The sequence below is a fragment of the Clupea harengus genome, chromosome 2 (genome assembly GCF_900700415.2).
Source record: "Clupea harengus chromosome 2, Ch_v2.0.2, whole genome shotgun sequence".
Lineage (NCBI taxonomy): Eukaryota > Metazoa > Chordata > Actinopteri > Clupeiformes > Clupeidae > Clupea > Clupea harengus.
The window spans coordinates 9,000,846-9,025,154 of record NC_045153.1 but is presented as its reverse complement, the minus strand read 5'-3'; the positions used below and the strand labels follow the sequence as shown (position 1 = coordinate 9,025,154).

At 42.5% G+C, this 24,309-nt stretch overlaps 2 protein-coding genes across 3 annotated transcripts in view; both read right to left on the bottom strand.

Annotated features, from left to right (window-relative positions):
- Window positions 1-61: 61 nt before the first annotated feature.
- Window positions 62-19,076, bottom strand: pfkla (phosphofructokinase, liver a). Its single transcript, XM_031582151.2, has 22 exons — window positions 18,823-19,076; window positions 18,191-18,264; window positions 17,710-17,787; window positions 14,962-15,151; window positions 14,459-14,624; window positions 12,038-12,082; window positions 11,552-11,660; window positions 9,922-10,017; window positions 9,487-9,579; window positions 8,951-9,076; window positions 8,303-8,367; window positions 7,977-8,040; window positions 7,273-7,419; window positions 5,728-5,798; window positions 5,405-5,492; window positions 4,950-5,102; window positions 4,406-4,570; window positions 4,175-4,236; window positions 3,275-3,386; window positions 2,547-2,646; window positions 2,097-2,202; window positions 62-1,580 (listed from the first exon to the last, which is right to left on the bottom strand). Exons 1-22 carry the CDS (start codon window positions 18,932-18,934, stop codon window positions 1,433-1,435), a joined length of 2,370 nt encoding a protein of 789 aa, XP_031438011.1. The 5' UTR covers window positions 18,935-19,076; the 3' UTR covers window positions 62-1,432.
- A 779-nt stretch (window positions 19,077-19,855) lies between these two features.
- si:ch211-45c16.2 (mitogen-activated protein kinase kinase kinase 13) overlaps window positions 19,856-24,309 on the bottom strand; it is a 68,033-nt gene continuing 63,579 nt past the window's right edge. For both annotated transcript variants that reach the window (XM_031582127.2, XM_031582137.2), the window contains one exon: window positions 19,856-24,153. In XM_031582127.2, the coding sequence (XP_031437987.1) occupies window positions 24,052-24,153 (102 nt within the window). In that variant the 3' untranslated portion in view covers window positions 19,856-24,051. The remainder of the gene's footprint in view (window positions 24,154-24,309) is intronic.

Here is a 24,309-nt window from a genome sequence, read left to right as displayed (position 1 = left end):
CAGTTTACTTGAAAGAAGGAAAAAGACAATAAAAAAAGGTGATGGAATCAAAGGCAAAATGTGTTATTGACTATGTTATGATTTAATCATAAATGAAGTTCAACCATAACATTAGAACACTATATTCACATCGGAGTTCTACAATGGAATCATACACATACCTATTGGAGTGTTACAACAGCATTACTAACAGCTAATTTGTTACAACAGCGGTCACAGACAACTACCTTTTCTTTAAAAAGAAAAAAATCTATTGCACTTATACCCTCACTGTTTTATAGATTTATATATATTTTTTTAGGGGTCAAGGATTGATTGACAATTCTATGTGCAAAGTGCTTAATGTACAACAAACATCAATAAACAATAAAGTTCCACAAATTAAAAATGCCACGGGTGACACAATCACTGCAAAGCACACTAGATGTGTGATATTAGACAACATCACAGTGGGAGACACAGTATCAGCCACAAATGTTGCATTTTGCAATAAAAGCTTACAGGTTAGTAGTGCATGGACGAATTTAGATGAGCGCGATGATGCACAAGCCTAGCTGCATCACACTTTGGCCACAGACGTGTGAGACATGTCTGTCCAAAGCATTTATAAAGCACCGTAATAAAATATTAGTTTTTTGGTATTTATAACTGTGGTTGATTGCTGGTAGATGTTAAACCATGTGAACAATTGCCTTCTGACTTTCTACCTCATACAGCATTTCACCAGCAGGTGTCTTTTCACACCAGCACAGTCCAAGACTCAAGTTTTCTATTATACAAGTCTGGTGAAATGCAAATGATCAGGTTTTAACTCCATTGATCAGGTCCATGTTGTTATGAGTGGGGTTGGAAGCTGGAGCGAGTGCATTTAAAGTTGAGGTCATATCTTTGTCAGAGGTCGCTGGGTGTAGTAATTTTTTGATGTAATGATCTGGCTGAAGCAATGGCGCATAGATTACATATACAGTAGACACACAATAATATCAGCAAAGACTGTGTGGTTAATGGCGGCTCATGATCACAACATGCATGCCTAACCATATCAGCCACCTATAAGTCAACCCTCCTTGTTTATATTTTTAACACTGTATTGCATAAATCCTCAATTTCATTCGTTTTAAAATTCACATTCAAGATTCTAATCACATCGTCATACAAAGCTAAATCAAGCAGATGACAAAAAAAAATGAAAGGGCCTGATTTATCTGTGATAAAACTTTGAGTTTATACTTGAGATGTACTGAAGTACTTTAAACAGCACGGCCCTGATTGTTGCTCAGATTTGGCCCTGAGAGTGATCTCTGTCAGGTTCAGGCACATACACAGGTGAGAGGTGTAGTGAGATGACTGGATGGATTGAGAGTGAGATGTGACGCAACGTGTTGGCTAGTGGATGCTGGTCTTGTTTTTCCATGTTGGTTGTCATTTTTTCTCAGAACCCAGTATCTATGCTCAGGGAGTTCCGGTTCACGTGCTCGATCTCCCCGGGGACGTATTCGTCAAAGGAGGTCTGGTACTTGGCCAACATCTTCATCATCAGCCTGAAGTTCAACCACCACTGGACTTTGGGCATTCTGTGTCTGCGAAACCACAAGAAAAGACAGAGCCATCTTATAGCACTCATATACATACTATAGCGACCTCTTCGGCATGCGTGTGTGTGTGTCCTGTGTCGCCACCCTAAAATGCACGTGTGTGTTGTGACCAAATAAAACTGACTTTGACTCTGACTTTGACTGACTCATAGTATCTTTGTTAGACCAACTGTGTAAGGCAGCCTCTCTCGCTCCCTCTCCTCCTATATCCTATACCATTATAGCACTCACAGTATCTTAACTGTGGTAGTCACTGACGGTATTTTGTATTTATGGAAATGGATTAAAATGGAAATTCAACATTCACATTGTCCAAAAGCAAAACAACAGAAAAGCACCACTTGCATCAACAGGCATCTGAACAAATGAACACATTCTGTTCCATCTTTCCCTGTCCTATTATATTCTATGATAACATCCTATTGTATTCTATTTTATTGTATTCTACTCCTAATTCGCATTATATCAGTGTATTATGTCAGAAAGATCCAAACTACTCACTCAAAGTCGGTCTGCTCCTTGAGCTCGGTCACGGGACTGAAGGCCAGCACCTTCTTGTTCAGTCCTAAGACACATGCTGTTTCTGGGGCGTTAGCAAACACCCTCCCTGGTACACACACAGACACACACACACACACACACAAAAAGAATGCAATAAGACAACACTTACAATATCAGATGCAGCCTCATAGACTACAGAGAGAATATTAAAGAAAAAAAAATTCAGTTTTTAGAATTCTACAGAGAAATTGTCATAACGAAGCAAAAGTGACAAGAGCAGTCTTAATTCCAAATGTACAATTTGTGGATTGAACAAAACATTCTGTGTGTTAATTGCCACAAAACACAGAATAACAAAGCAATGACGATGACAACAGTGTTCAATAAAAATGTGAGACGGGATTGTGAATGTGCTCTCTATTGAAGGGAAGTAGTTTTTTTTGGGGTTACCTTGTCTGAAGGTTACACCCATCTTCTCAGTGAGCCATTGGACCGCCCTCACACCCAGCTTGGTGCCAAAGTTCCTGTCGAAGGGTGAGGGTGACCCTCCCTACGAGAGGAGGACAGAGGAAGTCAAACAGGACAACCGTCTTCATGCTACTCATGCTGAAATTCTGTCAAGGAGTGGCTTTACGGAATACACTGATGGAGTGCTAGTTTTGCAATAAACCACAAACTGTTATTTCTTAGGGAACCTGCATTTCTGAGAGAGAGGGGTAATATCCCTTTAAACACTTTGCTCCAATGATTTAAGCTTTTGAGACTGAGGAGGTACAGTATGTGAGTATAGAGAAAGGGAGGACAATCAAAACCACCATTAAAAAAAAAATAACTCCTTACAACACATACTCAATAGGTAACCAGGAAGTAAGCCATGAGTGAGGCTATTCATACTTTCATGAATTGATCCATTGTCACCAGATACAAAAATATTTACTACAGTGAGAAATACAATAAACAGGTATGTGAGTATAGAGAAACGGAGGGCGATCAAAACAACCACTTAAAAAACAAAACAAAAACAAACTACTACTACTCACAACACATACTCAACAGGTAAACAGGAAGTAAACCATTTCCAGAGTGTGAGGCTACTCATACTTTCATAAATTGATGAATTGATGGTCACCAGGTTTTTTTTACCAGTGTTCTACTGAGAAATACAATCATCCATTTACCTGCTGCAGATGCCCCAGGACGTTCACTCTGCAGTCAAAGATGCCGCGTCCCTCGGAGGAGTAGAGCCTGTGGATGAAGTCGGTGGTGTAGTGCTCATGGCACTTCTCATTCCTGCACAGAGGAGGCACATCAAACTTCACATCAAAGCTTTGTTTACTGTATTTATATTTACATTATATTTCATACCAATGCGCTTTGCAGAGGAAGGAGACACCTTCAGGGATCTTACATGTGTAACAGCAGCAGTTTAGCCACTGGTGATTTCACTAAACATGCGCACAAAGCTTGAGTAAAACAATCATTTCTATTTAGTCTTTAGTTATTTTAGTGCGATATGAGCTCAACAGCTTATCAAATTACACCTCTCTCTTCTGTGTTCCAGAAGATGGCAACTTTCAAAGCTGACTTGGCGTAAGAATCAGTGAGACTGAACAAACCAGGTGTATTTTTTGGCATGAGATATATTGTCAAAAGATTTTTTTTGTTTTGTTCATGCTAGCATGAGAGTTGGCAACCCTGTTGTCTGGGAAAATGGTTAAGGAATGTTGGGTTGGTATGGTGATGTTCTTTCGAAATGAAAGTATCGGTTGAAATACTGCACCCTTAAACTCTGGAGTACTGTACGTCAGTGAACTGAAATTGGCCCGTTTCCCTTCGTGTAGGTCTTTCCCTTCTGTTGTGCAATATCACCAAACAGTTTCATTCATATTCATATGATTGTTTCATACCACTATGACCACTCCAGCATACTCTAGAGCCTCTTCAACTTTCTAGGTGATAAGTCAAGGGGTTGTTGAGTCCGTGTAGTGTACTAATATTCCCTCTGTATTAGTCATTCCCATCTGTTCCTACCATCTGACCAGCCTGTGACGGACAGCAGACAGCAGGCTCCTGCTTACCTCAGCACAAGGCCTCTCTGGATGTCTTTCTTCATTTTCTCCGTGAGATGCTCCACGTTCATCTATCAAAGCAGAAACCACAGTCATTAAAGACTTAGACCAAAGGTGCAGCAGTGATGATGATGATGAATAATGGTGAATAATGCTGATAATGGCAAGAACACTATTGATGACATCGTTTCCCCGATTGAAGTGGGGTGAATGGCGGTGTTGTTATTTGTGCTGTCGCACCTTCAGATCATTGATGCTGAACGAATCCTCAAAGATGTAGGCAGCATCAGCACCCACAGCAATGCCTGTGGTGGTTGCTAAGTAACCACAGTAACCCCCCATGGTTTCCACGACGAACACCCTCCTTTTGGTGCCGGATGCGGACTGCTTGATCTTATCACAGCTCTGAGGAGAGAGATGAACATTAAATATTTATATTCCACATTTATCATCCAGAGAAGTTTATCAGCTTATATTTTGATAAAAGCAGACTGAAGTGGATTAAAAAAAAATACACATGCAGTATGAGGCTTTGCATTCATAGCGAACACAGAAGGTAGCATTATTATGTCTATATTATACTATATCATACCATGTAAACATATATAGGTTTATATAGACTGATTCTATTTCTATTGAGTAGCATGACAAATCATGAAAGCAGAAAGGGCCCAATGAAAGCGCATACTTTACTCAATGTCACATTTCCCAGACTCAGAGACATGGCTGCTACTTGAGAGTGTTTGCTCTATGTAGAGTTACTGTTGTAATGCATGACACTCACAGACATGGCTGCGTTGACGGCTGTGTCGGCGCCGATGCTGAAGTCGGTTCCTGGGACGTTGTTGCTGATGGTGGCAGGAATGATGCACATAGGGATGCAGAGCTCGTCATAGCGACCGCGCGCATCAACCAGCTCCAGGACCCCCTCATATGCCTGCAGGAGAACGCAAACGACAACTTGTGTAATAGAATGACTTGTACATTTCTGTGTAGGTTAATTTATCTTTTTTTATCGAGAATGCTGCACAAGAGGAATGCTGCACAATGGATTACATCCCCCAGTCCTAAATGACTTAAGAATTTAAATGACATTGTGCTCTTTTCTAAGTTGTCATCAGGCCAAGAGATACAAAGATAAAATAGTGAAAAAAGATTCCACAAAGTGCATTAAAAGTCCAAACTGATTAATTCTTTATGGTAATGCCTTTGATCTGCCTTGCTCTGAGCATCCCTTACCTCAAAACCTCCAACAACCAGCAATGACTGGATGTTGAACTTGTTGATGCTCTCCACCAGTTTCTCCATGCAAGTGCTTGGCAGAGTCCTGTTGGCAGAGGAAATAAACACAACTCAAATCAAGACAGACGAGGGAAGTCGGACTATCACAGTGATACTGCCTGCACGGTAAAGCATCTGCTAAATACCTTAACCACACCTGGTTCCGATAGCAATCCACACAGAAATGTGTGTGTCTGTGTTTGTGTGTGTGTGTGTGTGTGTGTGTGTGTGTGTGTGTGTGTGTGTGTGTGTGTGTGTGTGTGTGTTTGTGTGTTTCTCACCGTTTGGTTCCCAGTTTTGAGCCTCCCAGGCCAGTCCAGCCTGCCACGCTATGCCACTCCACCTCAGACACCTGCAGATGGAGAACAGGGTTAAGAGCACGTGTTTACAGAGCTAAAACTAGACAACAAGGGACAGAAGTGACTATTTCAACAGGGTTAAGAGCACGTGTTTACAGAGCTAATCGCAAAACTAGACAACAAGGGACAGAAGTGACTATTTCAACAGGGTTAAGAGCACGTGTTTACAGAGCTAATTGCAAAACTAGACAACAAGGGACAGAAGTGACTATTTGAACAGGGTTAAGAGCACGTGTTTACAGAGCTAAAACTAGACAACAAGGGACAGAAGTGACTATTTCAACAGGGTTAAGAGCACGTGTTTACAGAGCTAAAACTAGACAACAAGGGACAGAAGTGACTATTTCAACAGGGTTAAGAGCACATGTTTACAGAGCTAAAACTAGACAACAAGGGACAGAAGTGACTATTTCAACAGGGTTAAGAGCACGTGTTTACAGAGCTAAAACTAGACAACAAGGGACAGAAGTGACTATTTCAACAGGGTTAAGAGCACGTGTTTACAGAGCTATAACTAGACAACAAGGGACAGAAGTGACTATTTCAACAGGGTTTAGAGCACGTGTTTACAGAGCTAATCGCAAAACTAGACAACAAAGGACAGAAGTGACTATTTCAACAGGGTTTAGAGCACGACGTGTTTACAGAGCTAATCCCAAAACTAGACAACAAGGGACAGAAGTGACTATTTCAACCTGTGTCACAGTGTCTGGGATATTCCTAAGGGAGTCTATACCCGTGGATGCTTCATGTACGGGTTATGATTGTTAGCTAAAGCAGAAGGTAGAGACACTTGATGACAACGCTGCTGAGGACACACATTATGAGACTCTCTTGTGTCTGTTGCTCCACCCTTTACTGCTCTCGTTCCTGTTTCCATGGGCAGTACTTTGCCTCTATTTTTTTGGAAGACTCTTTGAAGTGCTCTCATCTTCTCATCTCATCTTAATCTTCGCCTCCATAAAATACACGTGTGTGTTGCAGTGTGCCGCTTGTGGCAATAAAAGAACTGACTGAAGTCAGCCTTGTTTGTGTAGAACTGACTGAAGTCAGCCTTGTTTGTTTGCCTATTTTCTGGTGTACTGGTGTATTTCTGTTTTGCTAATATAATTACCCTTCAGGAACAATAAAGATCAACTGAATGAAGACATCTATGAATAAATGCATGTTGTGTATTACATTGAGAACAGCTTATTGGATCCAGTGATTAAGAACCACTGAATGAATACATTTATAAAGCACTGTACACCTGTGAATGTACACCTGTAAATGTACACCTGTCAATGTACACCTTTTTGCATAAGACTGCCTGATAAAAGAATATGTAAATATAAAAAAATACAGTATAAATAGAATATAAAGAACATGAATATGAATAGAAATGAATATATGAATGAATAGAAATGAATAGCACCCAATGCATATACAGTCTTACAGAGAGGGTGAGAGGAGGCGGTGAGTTTGTACCTGTCCGTTGGCGAGCCCGTAGAAGCCATCGCTGACGGTGTAGACTCGGTGTCCCTGGGCCAAAGCGACTCTCACGGCCGAGCGCACCGCCGCATTCATGCCGGCGGCCGGAGCGCCGACATTCAGGACCGCCATGGAGTACTTACTCTGTCAGCATGGAGACAGGATGAGGAGCAGTTACTTCAGTTCAGTTTAAATCAGTATTACTTGAACAGTCACATATATGGAGTAGTTACTCTGTTGGCATGGAGACAGGATGAGGAGCAGTTACTTCAGTTCAGTTTAAATCAGTATTACTTGAACAGTCACATATATGGAGTAGTTACTCTGTTGGCACGGGGAGAGGATGAGGAGCAGTTACTTCAGTTCAGTTTAAATCAGTATTACTTGAACAGTCACATATATAGAGTAGCTACTCTGTTGGCACGGGGAGAGGATGACGAGCAGTTACTTTTGTAACAGTTCAGTTTGACCCAGTTTTATTTGCACATTGTCGCATATTCTGAGAAGATATTCTATTATCACATGTGAATAAATGAACCAAAGCTAAACTGTGGAAGTCACAGGACGTACATCTCTGAAGAAGGTTCTTGGGATAGAGCCTATCTAGCCCAACCGGCCTGTCTGAAGTATTTCAGAGAGTCAGTGTATTAACCTGAATCTCTTGAGCTCACAAGGATGAAAGACATTGTTGGGTGGGTTACCTTTTCTGTGGCTGGTTTCTGGTGAGATAGTAGCTTGAATATGTTCCAGTTGTTCTCGAAGCTCCTGCAATAACAAGACAAGGTTTGAGCGCACTTACAGACCAAAGACAGCTCAAACATCATGCCAAAGCACCAAGCATACATTAACTGTTTGCAAACATAAGATATGGACCCAAATCCATCACAGGAACCTTTTTCCTCACGGTCTCATGGTCACCTATTTTCTAGGGCTCATTTTGGTTCCTGTCTGGCTACAGTTCCAGGAACCTTTTTAAAGTTCCTGTACCTGAGTGGACAGGGGGTTTAGATGAACCTGTGTCTCTCACCTGCCTCTAAGCTGAATGGTTTCATCAAAGCGCTTCTCACTCATGGCTTTCTGGACCTCCTTAGTCTGGGAACACGCAGACACATCATGCCACATTATGGAACATGCATTAACACTGTAAATGTACATAATACACATCACGTTTACATTTACATTTACAATATTAATCAATTTAATTCATAGTGAATTGATTTCATTAATCAATTTAACTAATATTGAGTGAATACATTATGTTACATGATTGCAAGTGGTGAGCATCACAACTAAAACGAGAGATTCACTGTAAATTATTTTCTCGTATTATTAATATATTATTATAATTTATATATCTCCAATACACATAATACAATAAAAAAATCATTCTACATGTTCACAAATAACGCAATCATAATAAACATACGTCGTAAACATAATAAACATATGTCGTAAACATAATAAACATATGTCGTAAACATAATAAACATATGTCGTAAACATAATAAACATGTGTCGTAAACATAATAAACATATGTCGTAAACATAATAAACATATGTCGTAAACATAATAAACATATGTCGTAAACATAATAAACATGTGTCGTAAACATAATAAACATAGTTTGTGAGAGAGCTGTCTGTCTTATTTCCACAGACTGACGGGTGGACTCACCATCGCCACACACTCCATCAGGGGGAGCCTGGTTGCCATGTTACCCGACAGGCCGATGACACAGGCAGGGGTGTCGGGCGTGGCCTCCATCAGGGCCACCACTGCCTCCACCCCCAGCCTACTGCTCTGGGGAGGGCAAGAGAACATGCTGGGGTAAACTTTAGTTGAAAACTACCACTTTGTGCTGCACTCCTTAAGTACGTAAGGTGCTCTATCCATCCACTAAAGACCTTTATGAATCTTTAAATGGATAGCCCAGAACAAGGATAACAAAAGTTCTTAAAACAAGGATAACAAAAGTTCTTAAAACTCCTTAAAACTGTGAGGGGTTTTAGCAGTTTTATCCGTAAGAGCACTTCCATGGGACCAAGAGTGGTAAAAACAATCTCAATATGTTCTCCCATGTGAACAACTCAACCCTGAAGGCTTCTGAACACCATGCTGTCTTTGAGACTGCGATGTCCACTGCACAGGATGATAAGTGAATAATATATAAATACATTAAATAAATAGATAAACAACGACTGGATACTTACTAGAATTCTGTCAAAGGCGGATGGGGTGCCCCCTCTCTGCACGTGCCCCAGCACGGTCACTCTGGTGTCATAGCCCAGCCTCTGGACGATCAGCTGCACAAGGACATGGAAGAACATTTAAAGACATTATAGCACACGGCAATGCTTCCTGTTTCCAATGTAAAAATGTAAGTTAATAAGTATGCACATGAGTTTTGTTATATTATATATTATAATAGAAGATACTGTTAGAAGACGGAAGATATTTATATTTTACAACAGTTATAATCATATTATTTCAGTGACAAGACAACCTTTAACAAGGGGTGAGATCAAATTCAGTAGTTAGTATATAAACATTATTTGGATGAAATGTACGGTTATTATTAATCAGGGGGTACGAGACAACGTTTACAAAGAGGGATCTCAACAGGAGAAGGGGGGCCGTGCACCCACATCTTTGACGTAGTCGGAGGAGATGGCCTCTCCATTCCTTTGGATGGCTCCCTCAGCGATGATGACGACGTTGAGTCTGGAGCCTTTACTGCGGCTCTGCGCAAAACACCAGAAGAAGAAAACAGGGTCAAAACACAGGACTGCAGACGTGCTCGTGCTCAGGGGCTCAAGCCTTAGAGTGCTCAATGTGCCTAGTGGCAATTATCTGCTATATAAACAACTACAACGGATCTGAATTGAACGGAATGTCACACCAGCCTACCAGGCAAAACTCCAACAAAGGGTAGATGCCAAAAAGTGGAGAGATAGATGCAGTATGTGATTTAGCAGTAAACAATTCTGACTGGGAATTAAACAGAAGAATCTTCCCTTTTGGAGGGTGTCTAAAATTCCACACTGAAGCGGAAGATATGTAGCAGATTTGTTTGTCCAGAGAAAGATCCCTGAAGCAAACCGCAGTGGGCTCCCATAATGCCGTACTATTTATAGCTCAGCAGTCCACTTAACTCAACCGTGTGTATATTTCCCCTCATCAGCCCCCAAATGAAGATAAAACGATAACAGAGAACAGAAGTAAACACTGTAAAACACTGGAATTGAATATTAATAATAACACATGTGGTTTTTCCAAACTATAAACCCACTAGAAATGTACATATCCTTGTGCTGACAAAACACAGTCATAACAATGTTTCATAATATCCTTTTCTAAAATAATGGGATGTCAGTAACTCAAATCTTGGTTTGTCTATAGGATACTGGGGATAACCCTGCCACTGGTTAGTCTCTGGAGGTTTAGGGGTTCAGTGGTTTGCCTCTAGAGGTTTAGGGGGTCACTGGTTTGCCTCTAGAGCAGTGTTTCTCAAACTTTTTCAGACCAAGGACCACTTAGCCAATAAAAAAAAACTCGCGGACCATCTAACGAAATAGTATATCCCCGGCAACAGGCCTCCTACCCAGACCTGGCACCAGACAATTGTTAGCGGCACGTGATTTTCGCGGGTGGGCACTCCTTTTTTTATCGGTAGGCTAGTTATAGATATGACAATGCGCTAGGCAAAGCATCTGGAACCCTGCTCCATGCAAGACTTGGTTAAGTTACAAACTACAGTTCGCTCACAGCCTCATACTCCCATCACAGACTCAGACACGCCAATGTATCACTAAACACCAATAAACACAACGATGCGCATATCAACCACGCGACCGCAGTAATTCACTACCAACCGTAGGCTAGCCGACTGGCATTAATATAGCCATCCTAGTAATCAACTTTTCATAATTATCAGTTGTCATTATCCAACGTCACACAACACAGAATAAAGTTATCATCTTGCTGTCTCCGCAGTGTCCCTGTCTTAAGCCACCGATCCATGACCTTCTTAATAGATGAGGCTACTCTTTAATAGATTAGGCTTCTACTGACTGTGTTCTCTTCGTTCTGAGTTGTATGTTAGAAATGTTGCAATAATTTACTTGTAGCTGTCGCGGACCACTACGGGGCACTTGCGGACCACCAGTGGTCCGCGGACCACACTTTGAGAACGACTGCTCTAGAGGTTTAGGGGGTCAGTGGTTAGTCTCTGGAGGTTTAGGGGGTCACAGAGGAGCTCAGATGCCCAGGTCTGACCTGCTCCAGACGGGCACACATGCGATCCTCCCATCCCTCCTCTGGTGGGGCTTCAGGGATGAAGAGCCAGTCCGCACCTGAGGCCAACGCAGACACCAGAGCCAGGTACCTGAGCAGGTGGACAGGTGAGTCAGTGTCTATCAGTCCTTTTCACATGTATTCATATTCATATTCATACTGGTCGTAAACAGGATATGGATGTCCCTGACCAATTAGGTAAAACAAGCTAAGGAGGATACTGTCAAGCATGTCACTACCACAAACGCTCAACACATCTACGTTTAAATTCCACAAATTCGGATAAAATGTCTAACTTGGTATATGTCTAACATGGTATTGCTTGGATCTACGATCATACTCTTTACAGTACTTTAAAACCTTACGATAACTGTCCCACTAAATGACCACATGTGAATGTGAAATGAAACCTCCCGCAGGACCCTGTGGGTCCCGGGAGAGGAAGTGCGTGCGATCAGTCAGACTTACCCACAATGCCTTCCCATGACCTCCAGCACAAACGCCCGCTGGTGGCTGTCAAGGCAGAAACACGGCGAGAGGTCAGACAGGAAACCACATACCACAGCCATCAGTAACACTCAACAGCTCAACAGCTATCAGGGGGAAGCATCCAGCACACTGACATGCCCATAGTGGGTCACTGTTGCCTGGAGTTACATTACAAGTCTTTCGGTTACATTTCACTGACCGCTACTGAATTCAGTTTCAGCACACAGTTGACTCATAACAAACAGTATGAGGTGTACAACTTTAAAAATGTAATAATCTGTTTTAGTTTATTGTATTTTTGTGTTGTTCTATTTTGTCACTCATGGCACTGTTAAAGAAAGTATTAGTATATTTTATCATGAATGTTTTAACTAAAAGGCTTGTTCAAAATACTGTGTGTAAGTGTCCTGCCTTTTCATATAGGCACTTAGACACTTGAAACCAGATACCTCACGTGATGTTTTTTCTGACATAAGGAGAAAGCGGGTTGTAAATTGACTCGTTGCTAGGCAGAAGTAAAATTCAGCTAAACTGCACTTATCCTAAGTGTATCCCAGCATCCTGACTGTCATACTGTGTAAACATTGTGTTTGAATAAAGGGACTTGGTTGAGCAGGAGATAGCAGAGAGGACTTGATTTAAGTTCTGCTCTCTGCTGGGGCCCTGGTGTAACAAGTCCAGTTCACTTATTATGGTTGTGGTGTCTTTAATCTACTAACAAACAGTTTAGGTTTTTTTTGCCCTGACAGGCACCAACAGGAGCAGAGCTCCACATTCCATTGAATGCATTTGTTTGGTTCACATACATCTAGCAAAGGCAGAGCATTGGAGGGGGGATGTGTCTGCTAGTGCTCGAAAACCGAATCACAAAATGTATGACATTAGCACTAAGCTAGTAGTACAGGTGTAGATGATGTAGCATTTTACAAACAATGCTGCTAACATCCTCTGAGAGATCAACTTTTAATCTAAAATGGAGGCTACAAGTCGAGGCACATAACCCAGTACACATGAGGGCTCTTCATTCATGTACAACAAAGGTAGAGGAGGCCTCATCCTCTTCCATTTAAGGATGGGTCGTGTAATACTCAAATATAATCACAGAATGTATTACATAAGTACATAGCTTCCTAGGTGAACATTTGGTGGACATTTTTTTGTTGTGCAATATTTGTGCATTATACATTTACAAATTACATTTAACCCTTCCACCTTTTTAAGACGATAATGAACAATCACATTTTAAAGCCAGTCGATGATTCCAAATATAGATCCTTATTCTGGAACTCCTGTAAACTACGGTCTCAGGTAAAACCATCTACGGAGGGAGCGGAGGATGTTGTTGTTGGCACGCTGCCCGCAGTGACAGGGGCGAGTGTGGACAGGAGCTTTGGACTGACAGACACGCCTGCCATTCAACTGATAACTCCCCCCCCCCCCCACACACACACTCCACGCCTTGCAGATTTACTTCAGCACATTCCACTGTACGCAATAATCCTGCACAATCAGCCTCAGCCAACCGGAACCCACAGACATATCTGTGCTTGTCACTGCACAGAGCGGCCATCACGTGGCTGGAGACGGCGAGAGCTTAGTGTGAAGCCATCTTCGGGAGAAAATGACACGGAATGTTATCTCTGGTCACTGCGCTGGTGTGAATACTACAGCTGCAGCCAGTCGAGTGAACGATCCGTCTGAAGAGATTATTTGAACCTATGTGGCCTATAGAATATTGAAGGACAAATCCACCACAATCTGGTGGTTACTAAGACAAGCTTTGTGCCAGAGATTTGAACTCTGCTTACTTAATCATACGTATATTCTCCAGCTAGAGGCACTAGATTAAACACTTAAACGTTTGATTTACAGATCAGTGTTCTCTAGGAATTTGAAATGGCTTCCCAATGGAGCCTCGCTCCCAATCAAGAAAGGCCTCTATGGACTCCCCCTGCTATTCTTACAGCTATATTTAGTCAATATGTAAACAGATCTCCCACCAGTGAGAGGAAGTCAGCACTGTCTGATCCCTCAGGCCACAGTTCCAGTTCCTGTGAGTGTTGTGTGGTGTGTGTGTGTGTGTGTGTGTGTGTGTGTGTGTGTGTGTGTGTGTGTGTGTGTGTGTGAGTGTATGTGTGTGTGAGTGAGTATAAGTGTGTGAGTGTGTGTGTGTGTGTTTGTGTGTGTGTGTGTGTGTGTGTGTGTGTGTGTGTGTGTGTGTGTGTGAGTGTATGTGTGTGTGAGTGAGTATAAGTGTGTATGTGAGTGTGTGTGTGTGTGTGTGTGTGTGTGTGTGTGTGTGAGTGTATGTGTGTGTGAGTGAGTATAAGTGTGTATGTGAGTGTGTGTGTGTGTGTTTGTGTGTGTGTGTGTGTGTGTGTGTGTGTGTGTTTGTTTCACCTCTGTGCCGTGGTGGTGATGGCGTCCACAATTTCCATGATGCGATGCAGGGCGGAGTCAGCGCCGATGGTCATGTCTGTCCCACAGAAGTCGTTGTCGATGGATCCCACCAGGCCCACGATGTTCAGGTGGCTGTACTGCTTGGCTGTGTCGTCCGAGATCCTGCCTAATTAAAAAAAAAAAAAAACAGGTATCATATTATTAGGTTTTCCATAGGCTTTATGAACGCAAGTTTTTCAGAAAGACTTCTGTAGTACCACAACAACAAATCATAAGCCGTTTTAAATCTCAAGAGACCATCTTTTTTACAACAACCACGACATTGAAATGTATGTATCAAATGAATGGAAATGCTGAGGAAGAAGGGAGTTGGTTAGCTGTGAGCTGAATAAATCTTGTTTTCATTCTCACGTGGATTGCTGTGCACTCTTCTCCTCCTGTTCTTAATAGTATTCAAATAAAAACGTGAAAATGCTTCTCTCTACAGCCCAGGCTCCCAGTACCTTTCTCCACCAGCTCAGCCAGCAGTCCGGTCCACTCGCTGCGGAAGATGTTAGCCCCGGTGAGGCTGCCATCCCCCCCGCACACACACAGGTTGGTGATGCCGCGCTTCACCAGGTTGAAGGCTGACGCCAGCCGGCCGTCGCGTGTGGTGAAGGCCTTGCAGCGAGCGCTACCGATCACTGTACCTCCCTGCAGGTGCAGAAACACAACAGTTACGAGGTAGAACAGTTACGAGTATAATAGCATAGAATAGAACAGAATAGAATAGCTCTGATTTACTCATGATAATCTACATGTCGCATTCATGTACAAGCACACACATATGTACGCTAAATAGGCTAATGTAGGCACCTGAGGGCCTCACTGCTAATTTAGTGCATCATATTGTATTTACACATGTTGTATTATTCTCTCTTTTCGTCTCTGTGTAACAGCTGAATAACTTTGCCAGTGAAATGTCTATTTACGGATGCTAATGCTAATGCTAGCGCAGGCTGAAGAGGCACCGGCGCGGTAGGAAGCTGTAATAGATTTTTTCTTGAGCATATATTTCTTACATGCACATCACTGCGGCATTATTAGTCTGGGGGCAGTAAAAACAGAGCAAGCAGACACACACTGAAATAGGCCTTTTACTGCACCTTTTACTGTGTCTCAGGTACACCCAGGACTGAGAGCTTGACCTGCTAAATTCAGTCTTGATAAATCACTGAAAGGAGCATTCACAGAGAATGGCTACTTTCTGTGACGGAGTGCCGTCACTACACATGAGTATGTGCTCTGACTGCCATATCTTTGGCGTTGGAGTCAGAGTGCAGGTTTGGTACCCTGTAGGGTTCAAGGCCAGGTGGGGTGACTGCTCACTCCCTTCGCTACACTTTCACTTTCTCTTTTCTATATAGTATATCTTTTAAGCATCCATATCCGATTAGGGAGTGCAATTCTGCAGGCTATTTTTGTACATGAACAATGCAGATCTCACAATGCAACAGAGCGCAGCAAAAGCCATTACATTTGAACAAAGTGCATTTCAATAAGACTTTGTAAATATGACCACAGCAAGATGAGACAAATATGGCAACTCTGGCAGAAGCACCATTATAAAAACGCAAGTCAATTGAAGAGGCACTTTTGATAGAAATTGTCTGGAATTCATCAAAAGGCAACACAAAACTATGAACATCACAGTCGATCTGTGTACTATGGACAATAATAATAATAATGACAATAAATCCCACGGCATAGGAGTAGAAGACTTGTTTACAGATGTTATGGGACAAAACACATACATACACTACTGAGAGAGACCACATTAACACACATAATGACAGCTACACAAGGGTTAAGTTTTGCTTGAGCAGATAAGGAGATGGTTGAGGATACAGCAGGTAAGGCACCTAACCTTGAGATTACATCACAGAAAAGACCTACTTTAACACCTCAGTCAACGTAACTACTGAGAACATCTAACTACCAATGGGAGCACATACGGCATTAGTCCGGGTTGCGTCGGGATGTCAAACGCAGTGCAAGGCAAGCTTGCATGGCTGCTCCGTCATAAGTAAGTGCTAGTGGCACTCGACTACAGACTGGCGAGCTAGGGGTTATACACATGCAACAAGCCACCTTACCGGCTCCGAATCTCAACTGGGAAGGAGAAGAAAAGAGGAGACGAATAAGAGGAGAGACATCAGTGAGGACAGGAAGGAGAGAGCAAATGGATTGTTTAGGTCAGAACCAGAACTATGATAACTGGAACCATGACAACTGGAACCAGAACTATGAGAACTGGAACCATGCTGGACAACTGTGACCTGTGATCGTAGAGAAGTGAGAATACAGAAATTAGGAACTACGTGTTGAAAATTAACAGATTATTTTATTGAACATAATCCCATTCTATTCTATTAGGGACTTTATTCTATTATATCTATAGTTAATTTTGAAAACATATATTTTATTCCAGAGATCCTGCATCAGGTCTGTGACTTTTAAGTGCACAGGCAGAATATTTCAAATCCCAGCTGCACTCACATGCTGATATACCCCCATTACAACCTGGAGGCTGCAATTCTGTCACTTTGTTGTAAACTGTGAAATACTTCCATCACAGAATAAAAACACGAATGATTCATTTCTGACAGTCATGTCAGGATGTTCTCTTCCACTTCTGAGTCAATAGTGGTTGATTTACAGATGGTCTCTGGACAAGAGTCAAGACTGATACATCACAAGGATGGACCTGGCCAGTTAAATCCTACTGTGCGACATGCTTCTGTCAAAATATATATCAGTTATTGTAATAAGATAGAATGTAGGGTCTGTACTCGTCAGTAGCATCTGCAAGGGGGCAGTTATCATCATAAGTCTGAAGAGTTCTTGCATTTAGCCCATCTGATCGAATATGGACTGACCTCACCTGACCTGTGACCTCGCCTGACCTCTGACCTCAGCTGACCACAACATGTTTTAGACAGAGATCAGGAGAGGAACACTTTCTGTGTTTCAGTTTGGCCTGCTTGTGAGGACAAGGGCACGGTATGCAGTTCTAAAGAGTTAGGTGTCTGAGTTTAAGGGTTAAAACCTTAGACTAAACGAATAATTGTAACTTGTTGGGACCCACAAGTGTGTGACTCCCATTATACTAGACCCAGCATTTTAATTAACTGCATTGATATGTGTGTTTGTGTGACCAGCTTGATTACTGTATTGACCTGTATTGTGTGCGTGTGTGTGTGTGTCCTTACCAGTTGGATGATGTTGGTGACGCTGTGCCAGTGAGCCAGTTTGATGTTTTCTCCTCCATCTACCAGGCCCTGATAGCCCTGCAGGACATCAATGTCAACACTTTAGAGGTGCCCGTAGACACTTTAGAGGTGTGTGTAGACACTTTAGAGGTGTGTGTAGTGGATCAAACGATGGCACTATTGTATAAAAGTTCTGCAAAAAATCTGTGAAAGTCTGCACTTGAGAGAAACAATAACATTTAAATGAAATAATAAATAAAGATGATATAATACATACAATATAAATAAATAAAAGAATGCAAACTTCAAAGGTTAACAATGCTGTTTTCTCAGTTTTGTTTTGTTCTGATCATACCAATGTGTCATGACCTCCTGGGCCATAATAAATCAAGACGTGGTTGTGAACAGTAGGCTACATTGACATACATATCAGACCCCTACTGAAACAGATGACGGAGGTTTTTTTTAAAGAGAAATATACCTCATGAACAAGATAGACCTTGGCACCAACATATATTCCCATTCTGGTTACAGCACGAACGGCAGCATTCATTCCTACGGTGGGTCAAAAAGTACAGAGTATCTCTGCACATTCATTTGTACCAGCGTAAAAGAACGCACAGGCTACATGATACTGTTTATATATATATATATACATATGTACTACATATACTGTTTTCTCTGCGCACCTTTTTACAACTTTTGAAACGTCAATGCTTTGACGACACTCGTTGCAACAACTAGCACGTACAAGGAGGCACGCCTATTTACGCAGGTCTTGACATATGTACAACGCAATCCCTAACAGTATGTGTAGGTTAGTTGTGTCACGATACAGTAGCCTACATAATATATATATATTATATTATATGTATATATATTAAAACGTATTTGTTATAAACAATGTGTTACACAACAAATTATTTTAATGAAGCATTTCCTGTTTTATAAGAACGCACTGTTCCACAGCAAACATTAAGACAGAACATTGTACTAAAACATGTGCAGATCGGTCCTGTGATGCTGGGATGGCATGTCCACTGTCTTGCAGAAGGCAATGATATAAATCATTAGCTCGTCTCAAGTTCAAATACATACTACAGTTTACAGTACCTTGGGCATCTCCGCCACTTGTCAGTACAGCAATGGCTCGGCCAGCACCCGTCATCCTCAGTTTTTCCAGGGCTACAGAAGACATCCTGGTTTCAAGGCGCGGTTTCGACATTATAATGTCTTCAAAGTCAAGACACTCGGAGAAAAATATGTCGGGTACAGAGTGTTGTTATGCAGGCGCTCTGTAATACAGTAGGTTCGGTTGACCTTCCTTGAGTGTCAGCGTCACCTCGACTCCTCCCAGTTCTGTCGTAACAACGAGGGTTGGAACTCGCGTGTGCTTCCGATGTTCCGAGCCCAATGGAATGTCTGCTCTGACTATAAATTAAATCCGTTAACAGCATACAAATCTGCCTTTTTTTTCTATGGGATTTACAATTTAATGTAAAGAGAAATACACCATTGTAGACCACAAAAAAACATAATTTTGAATAGCATGGATATAATCTATGCCAACATAATTATCAAAAGTTAGCAAATGATGTGTGATCTTTGAACAAGCACTTGGCACCATCATTACTGCCTTTTGCCCTTCCTGGTTCCGCACAGCTCCCCTACAATTACCCATCAATATAAGGTATGTGGACTTTGATCTTAGTTCTGAGTAAAGTAGGCCTACGCCTTATAGCCTACTCTGTCATACACTGTCCATACACTAAACAGCAAAAGCCATTGATATTGACATATTGATATGCGTTTTCCACCTAAGAACCCCCAAAGACTCCTTGTGGAATCATAAGACCCTAATTAGAAATAAACCACTACTTTACATAACATCCTTAAAAAGGGTAATGCATGGTACAAGATACCCTTCATCGGAGGGCTCTTCATATTCTTCAATTTTTTTATATTGAATTATTATTCAATATTTATACTAAAGAGCAATGAGAACTGTTGTTATTCCAACTGCAACATTCTTGTTTGGTAACATAATGCTGTGACATATAGGTTCCTATATGTTGCTTTCACATGTACCCTATAAAATGCAATGGTGTGGTGCGTGCGTTGAAGAATCACGAAGAGAAGCCTGTGGTTTGGTACAGTACATCAGTGTTTATTCCATGCAGTTGTTTGCTTCAGGTTTACTCCCACCCCTCCCCCCATCCCCCCCATTGCACTGTACACTGGCTAATACAGGAAATTATCAGGATTGGTTGATCATTACGCCATTCAAGAAAAAAATAATTACAGGCGAGACGGGAAAAAGGCGGGATGTGAGTAAGAACGACAGAGACGGGAGGGGGGAGAGAAATAAACCAGGAAGAGATGACGCTTCAACAGATTAAATGACATTCTGCACAAAGTCAGTTACTATTAACAGAGCTGTTTGGGGGGGGAAAAGCAGTTGAAGTATGGACTATCCATGAGAATGAGAGAATATGATGACACAGAGAAAAGAGAGAGAGAGAGAGAGAAAGAGAAAGAAAGAGTTGGCAGATGTCTGTAACTTGACAGTGTGTTAGTTCCTCTTGGCTGAAACATCTGCCCATTCTGAAGTGGATCCGGTCTGGATTTGGGTCAGCCTCTATTCAGAGTCGGTCTTGCTCTGCTTGTAAAAGTCTACTCGTTAAAACACTACCTATCTCTACCTACTGCTAGAGCTAAATACATGTCTGCACCCTGACAATCTTGACCACAGGGTCAAGATTACACCATTGTGTGTGTGTGTGTGTGTGTGTGTGTGTGTGTGGTTAAGAACTAACACTGTACCCTGGATGTGTTTTGGCATTGTGCCAGTGAAGTGCCTGCGTTTAAAACAAGCCCTCCTGTTGGTGCAGGAGTCTGACACCAGATAAGGTGATGGACAACCCTCCCTGGTTGCCGGGGTGATGACCTGAAAGCAGACAACAGACACAGAATGCCCTTAAAAGGGCGCGCCGGAGAGAGGGGTCCCCAAAATACATTGGGTGGTTTGCTGGCTAGGTCTGTTTGTCAATACTCAAAGCATTAGCTAACGCGCGAGTGGATACTGCGGTCTACTAACTTCCACTGCCCGCTTCTGAAGGGACGCGAGAGGCCTAAAAGCCAACAGGAGCGAGCGGGTCCTCAGACCATCGAAGGGGAAAGAGACAAGAAGAGAAGAGAAGAGACGAGACGAGACGAGAAGAGAAGAGAAGCAACAGATGCATCCCTTCTCTTTCTCACCTTCAGCAGTCCCACTCAGGAACCCGTCAGAGGATTTCAATCCAGTCAGAATTACTGAGGGATGTCAAAAGATAAAGGAAAAAAACAAACAAACAAACAAACAAACAAACAAACATAAAGGTCAAGAGGTCAGGAGATTACACTGATTTCTTTTAACTGTCCAGGTTATCCATAACTTATAATCATGTAGGCCAGCTACAAAAAATATTGAAGAGAAAAATAACATTAAATTAAATTAACCTTAAAATCAACACATAAAATAAGTCATACTTTACAAGGGTCTACTAATGGCTTTTATATGCCGGAATTAATTGTAGGTTTTGCCTTAACACCATAGTTTTATTTCTGGTGATCCGAATAGTGTTATAAGTGGACCACAAGTAAACTAAATAAACAAGACAATGGGCCCATTTCATGTAAAACAAATCCCAAACACAATAATTAACGTTCCTGTCTTTTGAGTTCACTGGCATTTGGTCTACTCAACCCTAAAACCCAGTTCCTGTCTTTTGAGGTCACTGGCATTTGGTCTGCTCAACCCTAAAACCCAGTTCTTACGCTTTTGATCCAGACATTTAAGTGGTTATACAGTAGGCAAGCGGTTTTACAGATATCAAAGACATGATGACAGGATCATGAGGAGTCCGGCTCTGGTTCCGTTCTGGTCCTGCTGGCCTTAATGGTAAGTTCTTGTTCTGGTCTTCCTTTGCTTTGATCTTTAGCTGTGTATTCTTGGATCGTATTGGCAATTGTCCAAAAGCACAAAACCACGTCTCCTTGCAAAACAGGCAGAGGCATTTCATTTCATTTCATTTCACAGCTTGCGCCATCTTAGCCAACATCTCTCCACGAAACAAGAACAGGATATGACTTAATCTAGTTCATTTTGCCAACATCTCTCCGCGAACAAGAACAGGATATGACTTAAATCTAGTTCATTTTTAACACCCGGCCATCCTAATGACACGTTCAACACGTATACCATAAAAGACAACAATTAAAAATGGATGACCTACGGCAGTAAGAGTTTATGGAGAAGATGCAGTATCCCTTCACTTGGATAGAAAAAAAAAAAAAAACATACAAATTCGTGACAGACATGAAGTATGACACAGTTCAGTTCTCTAAATAGTCAGGGAGCTCTAGCCTGACTCAACTGGAATGCAAAATAAAATGCCATCTCTCCTTCACAGCAAGGATTGTGGGGGTAAAGAGATATATATATCAAGAAGTCTGCCACCACCTAGTGGTCACTCATTGCTATAACGCTGAACACTGTGGTCAAATCAATACCTGAGCATCAGATTCTGGAATTTCTCCGTTTAAAAAATATAAAGGATCTCAAAAGCTGCGTCTCACTACACGTCACTTCCGACTTGTCTGAGCATATGTCTGTCCAGCCTGCTGGACACTCCTGAGCAGTTCAAATCTATTTTCAGCCTGAGCAGAAACCGACTTTATTGCTGGTTCATTCCTGGTCCGAGCAGCCGTCCGCAGACGGGCATGGGACCGAGCCTGTGCTTCTCAGTTGTTTTTCTTTTCTTTTTTTTTTTTTTTTACCTTACTGTAAACATTCATTTTGCGCTCCTTCAGCACCAACGATGCAAACAAACAAAGAATCAAGAGCATATACAAGAACAATAACATCAACAACGGCAATGACAACAACAACAACAACAACAACGAAAAGACAGACTTTTATGCCTGAGCAAACTCCTTGAAAGGGATACTGCAAACTCACACGAACCACCACTGCACGCATCCTGCTAATTATGGGCGGGTGAATGACCAGGAAAACATAATGAGACAAAAACAAAGTCAGCCATGTTAAACTAAACATCAATGAGCCGAGACAGCGGCCTGCCCATAAGACTAAAGCACAAAGAGTCCTTAGCGTTTTTTTATTGGTGCTCCTCCTGCTAAGTCTCTCGGCCCTTTCCTGTTCCAAACACTCCTGAGATGAAGAGAGAACGTGAAGAGGACATGATCAGCGCCTAGTTGTGTGTGTGTGTGTGTGTGTGTCTTTTATTGTATGCTGCCTCCAAACAGCTTCCTGCATGACCGGCCCCCTGCTGGTCCTGTATGAGGTGTGCGCCGCCTCCGGAATTCCATCTTCCACGGTCTCCTCCGCCACATCGGCCACCCCCCCGTGACTTGTTGAAAGCTTTCAGGCCATGCAAGAGAGGGTTCTACAGGGGGGGGAGAGATCCATTTGAACAAAAGCACGTTGGCGGACAGAGAGAGAGAGAGAGAGAGAGAGAGAGAGAGAGAGAGAGAGAGAGGTGTGGGAGAGACAGGGGACGGGTTGGGAGGATGGATGCCTCATGCTGGTGTTTATAAACTCGGGATACATCCCTGATTCCCCCGCTAAGGCGAGAGACAGGGCGAGGGATGGAGGTCGATTCTGTAAACCTAAGATTGAACAGGTAGCTCTGCTTAGCCAGTGAGAGGAGGCTGGCTAAATGATGTCGAGGGGGATGCAAAGGTTAAGGGTCACTTATCGGGTCCCTTCTGAAAGGATGGCCAACAGCTGGTCCCCACCATGGAATGGTCTTTAACTATACTGACCTACTGCTATGCCCAAGAAACCAAGGGCAACACATACACATACACACACTCCCACACACATACACGTCTCATATTTTACATGAATGTCCAGTCTCACTGGGGTCACAGATACTAGTGTCCCGTGTCAGTCCGATCTAAAACACATACTCCACACACGCCTACATTGCAAAGTTATTCTTTTTTTTTGTTTAGTTGTTTTTTTTTCGATTTTGTTTTAATCTATACAGAGTTCCTGATTTTGTTTTCACTTCCTTGAGACCTCAAACAAAAATAAAAGTTTTGAATGCTATATAGTTTGCTACAGTGTCATTCGAAGGAATCCCTGCTTTAGGTTGCCAAGGTGACTGGGTAGTGAGGTTGGGGGCATGGACTCTAAGGGAGGGCGGGGGGGTGGAGCATAGGGTATCAGCGAGGGTGGGGGTGGGGGTGGGGGCGTGGCTGTATGCAGCCGATCTGGTTGGTTATTGCCATGGTTTCCCTCGGTGCGGAGGCGGGGTTCTGAGGTTGGTCCGGCCCTCACCAGGTAGAGGGGGCGCAGGGCTTTGGGTTGCGGATGGTAGCGTCGGAACACTCGGCGTCTGAGGAGTCACAGTCGGACTCCCCAAAGTGCAGCGGGTTCTGAAGGGAATACAGAGAGAGAGAGAGAGAGAGAGAGAGAGAGAGAGAGAGAGAGAGAGAGGGTACGTCAGTCAGAGTGAGAGAGAGGGGACATCACTCAAGAGACACTCAGACACAGAGGGGACACGTCACTCAGAGACAGAGAGGGGACACGTC

Coding starts and splice junctions, on each gene's coding strand:
- pfkla (XM_031582151.2), bottom strand. CDS start 18,934: ATGTCGAAACCGCGCCTTGAAACCAGGATGTCTTCTGTAGCCCTGGAA. Junction 8,368..8,950: donor TGATGGAGTGTGTGGCGATG/GTGAGTCCACCC, acceptor GCGTGTTCCCAG/ACTAAGGAGGTCCAGAAAGC. Junction 5,799..7,272: donor ACGGGCTCGCCAACGGACAG/GTACAAACTCAC, acceptor CTCCATCTGCAG/GTGTCTGAGGTGGAGTGGCA.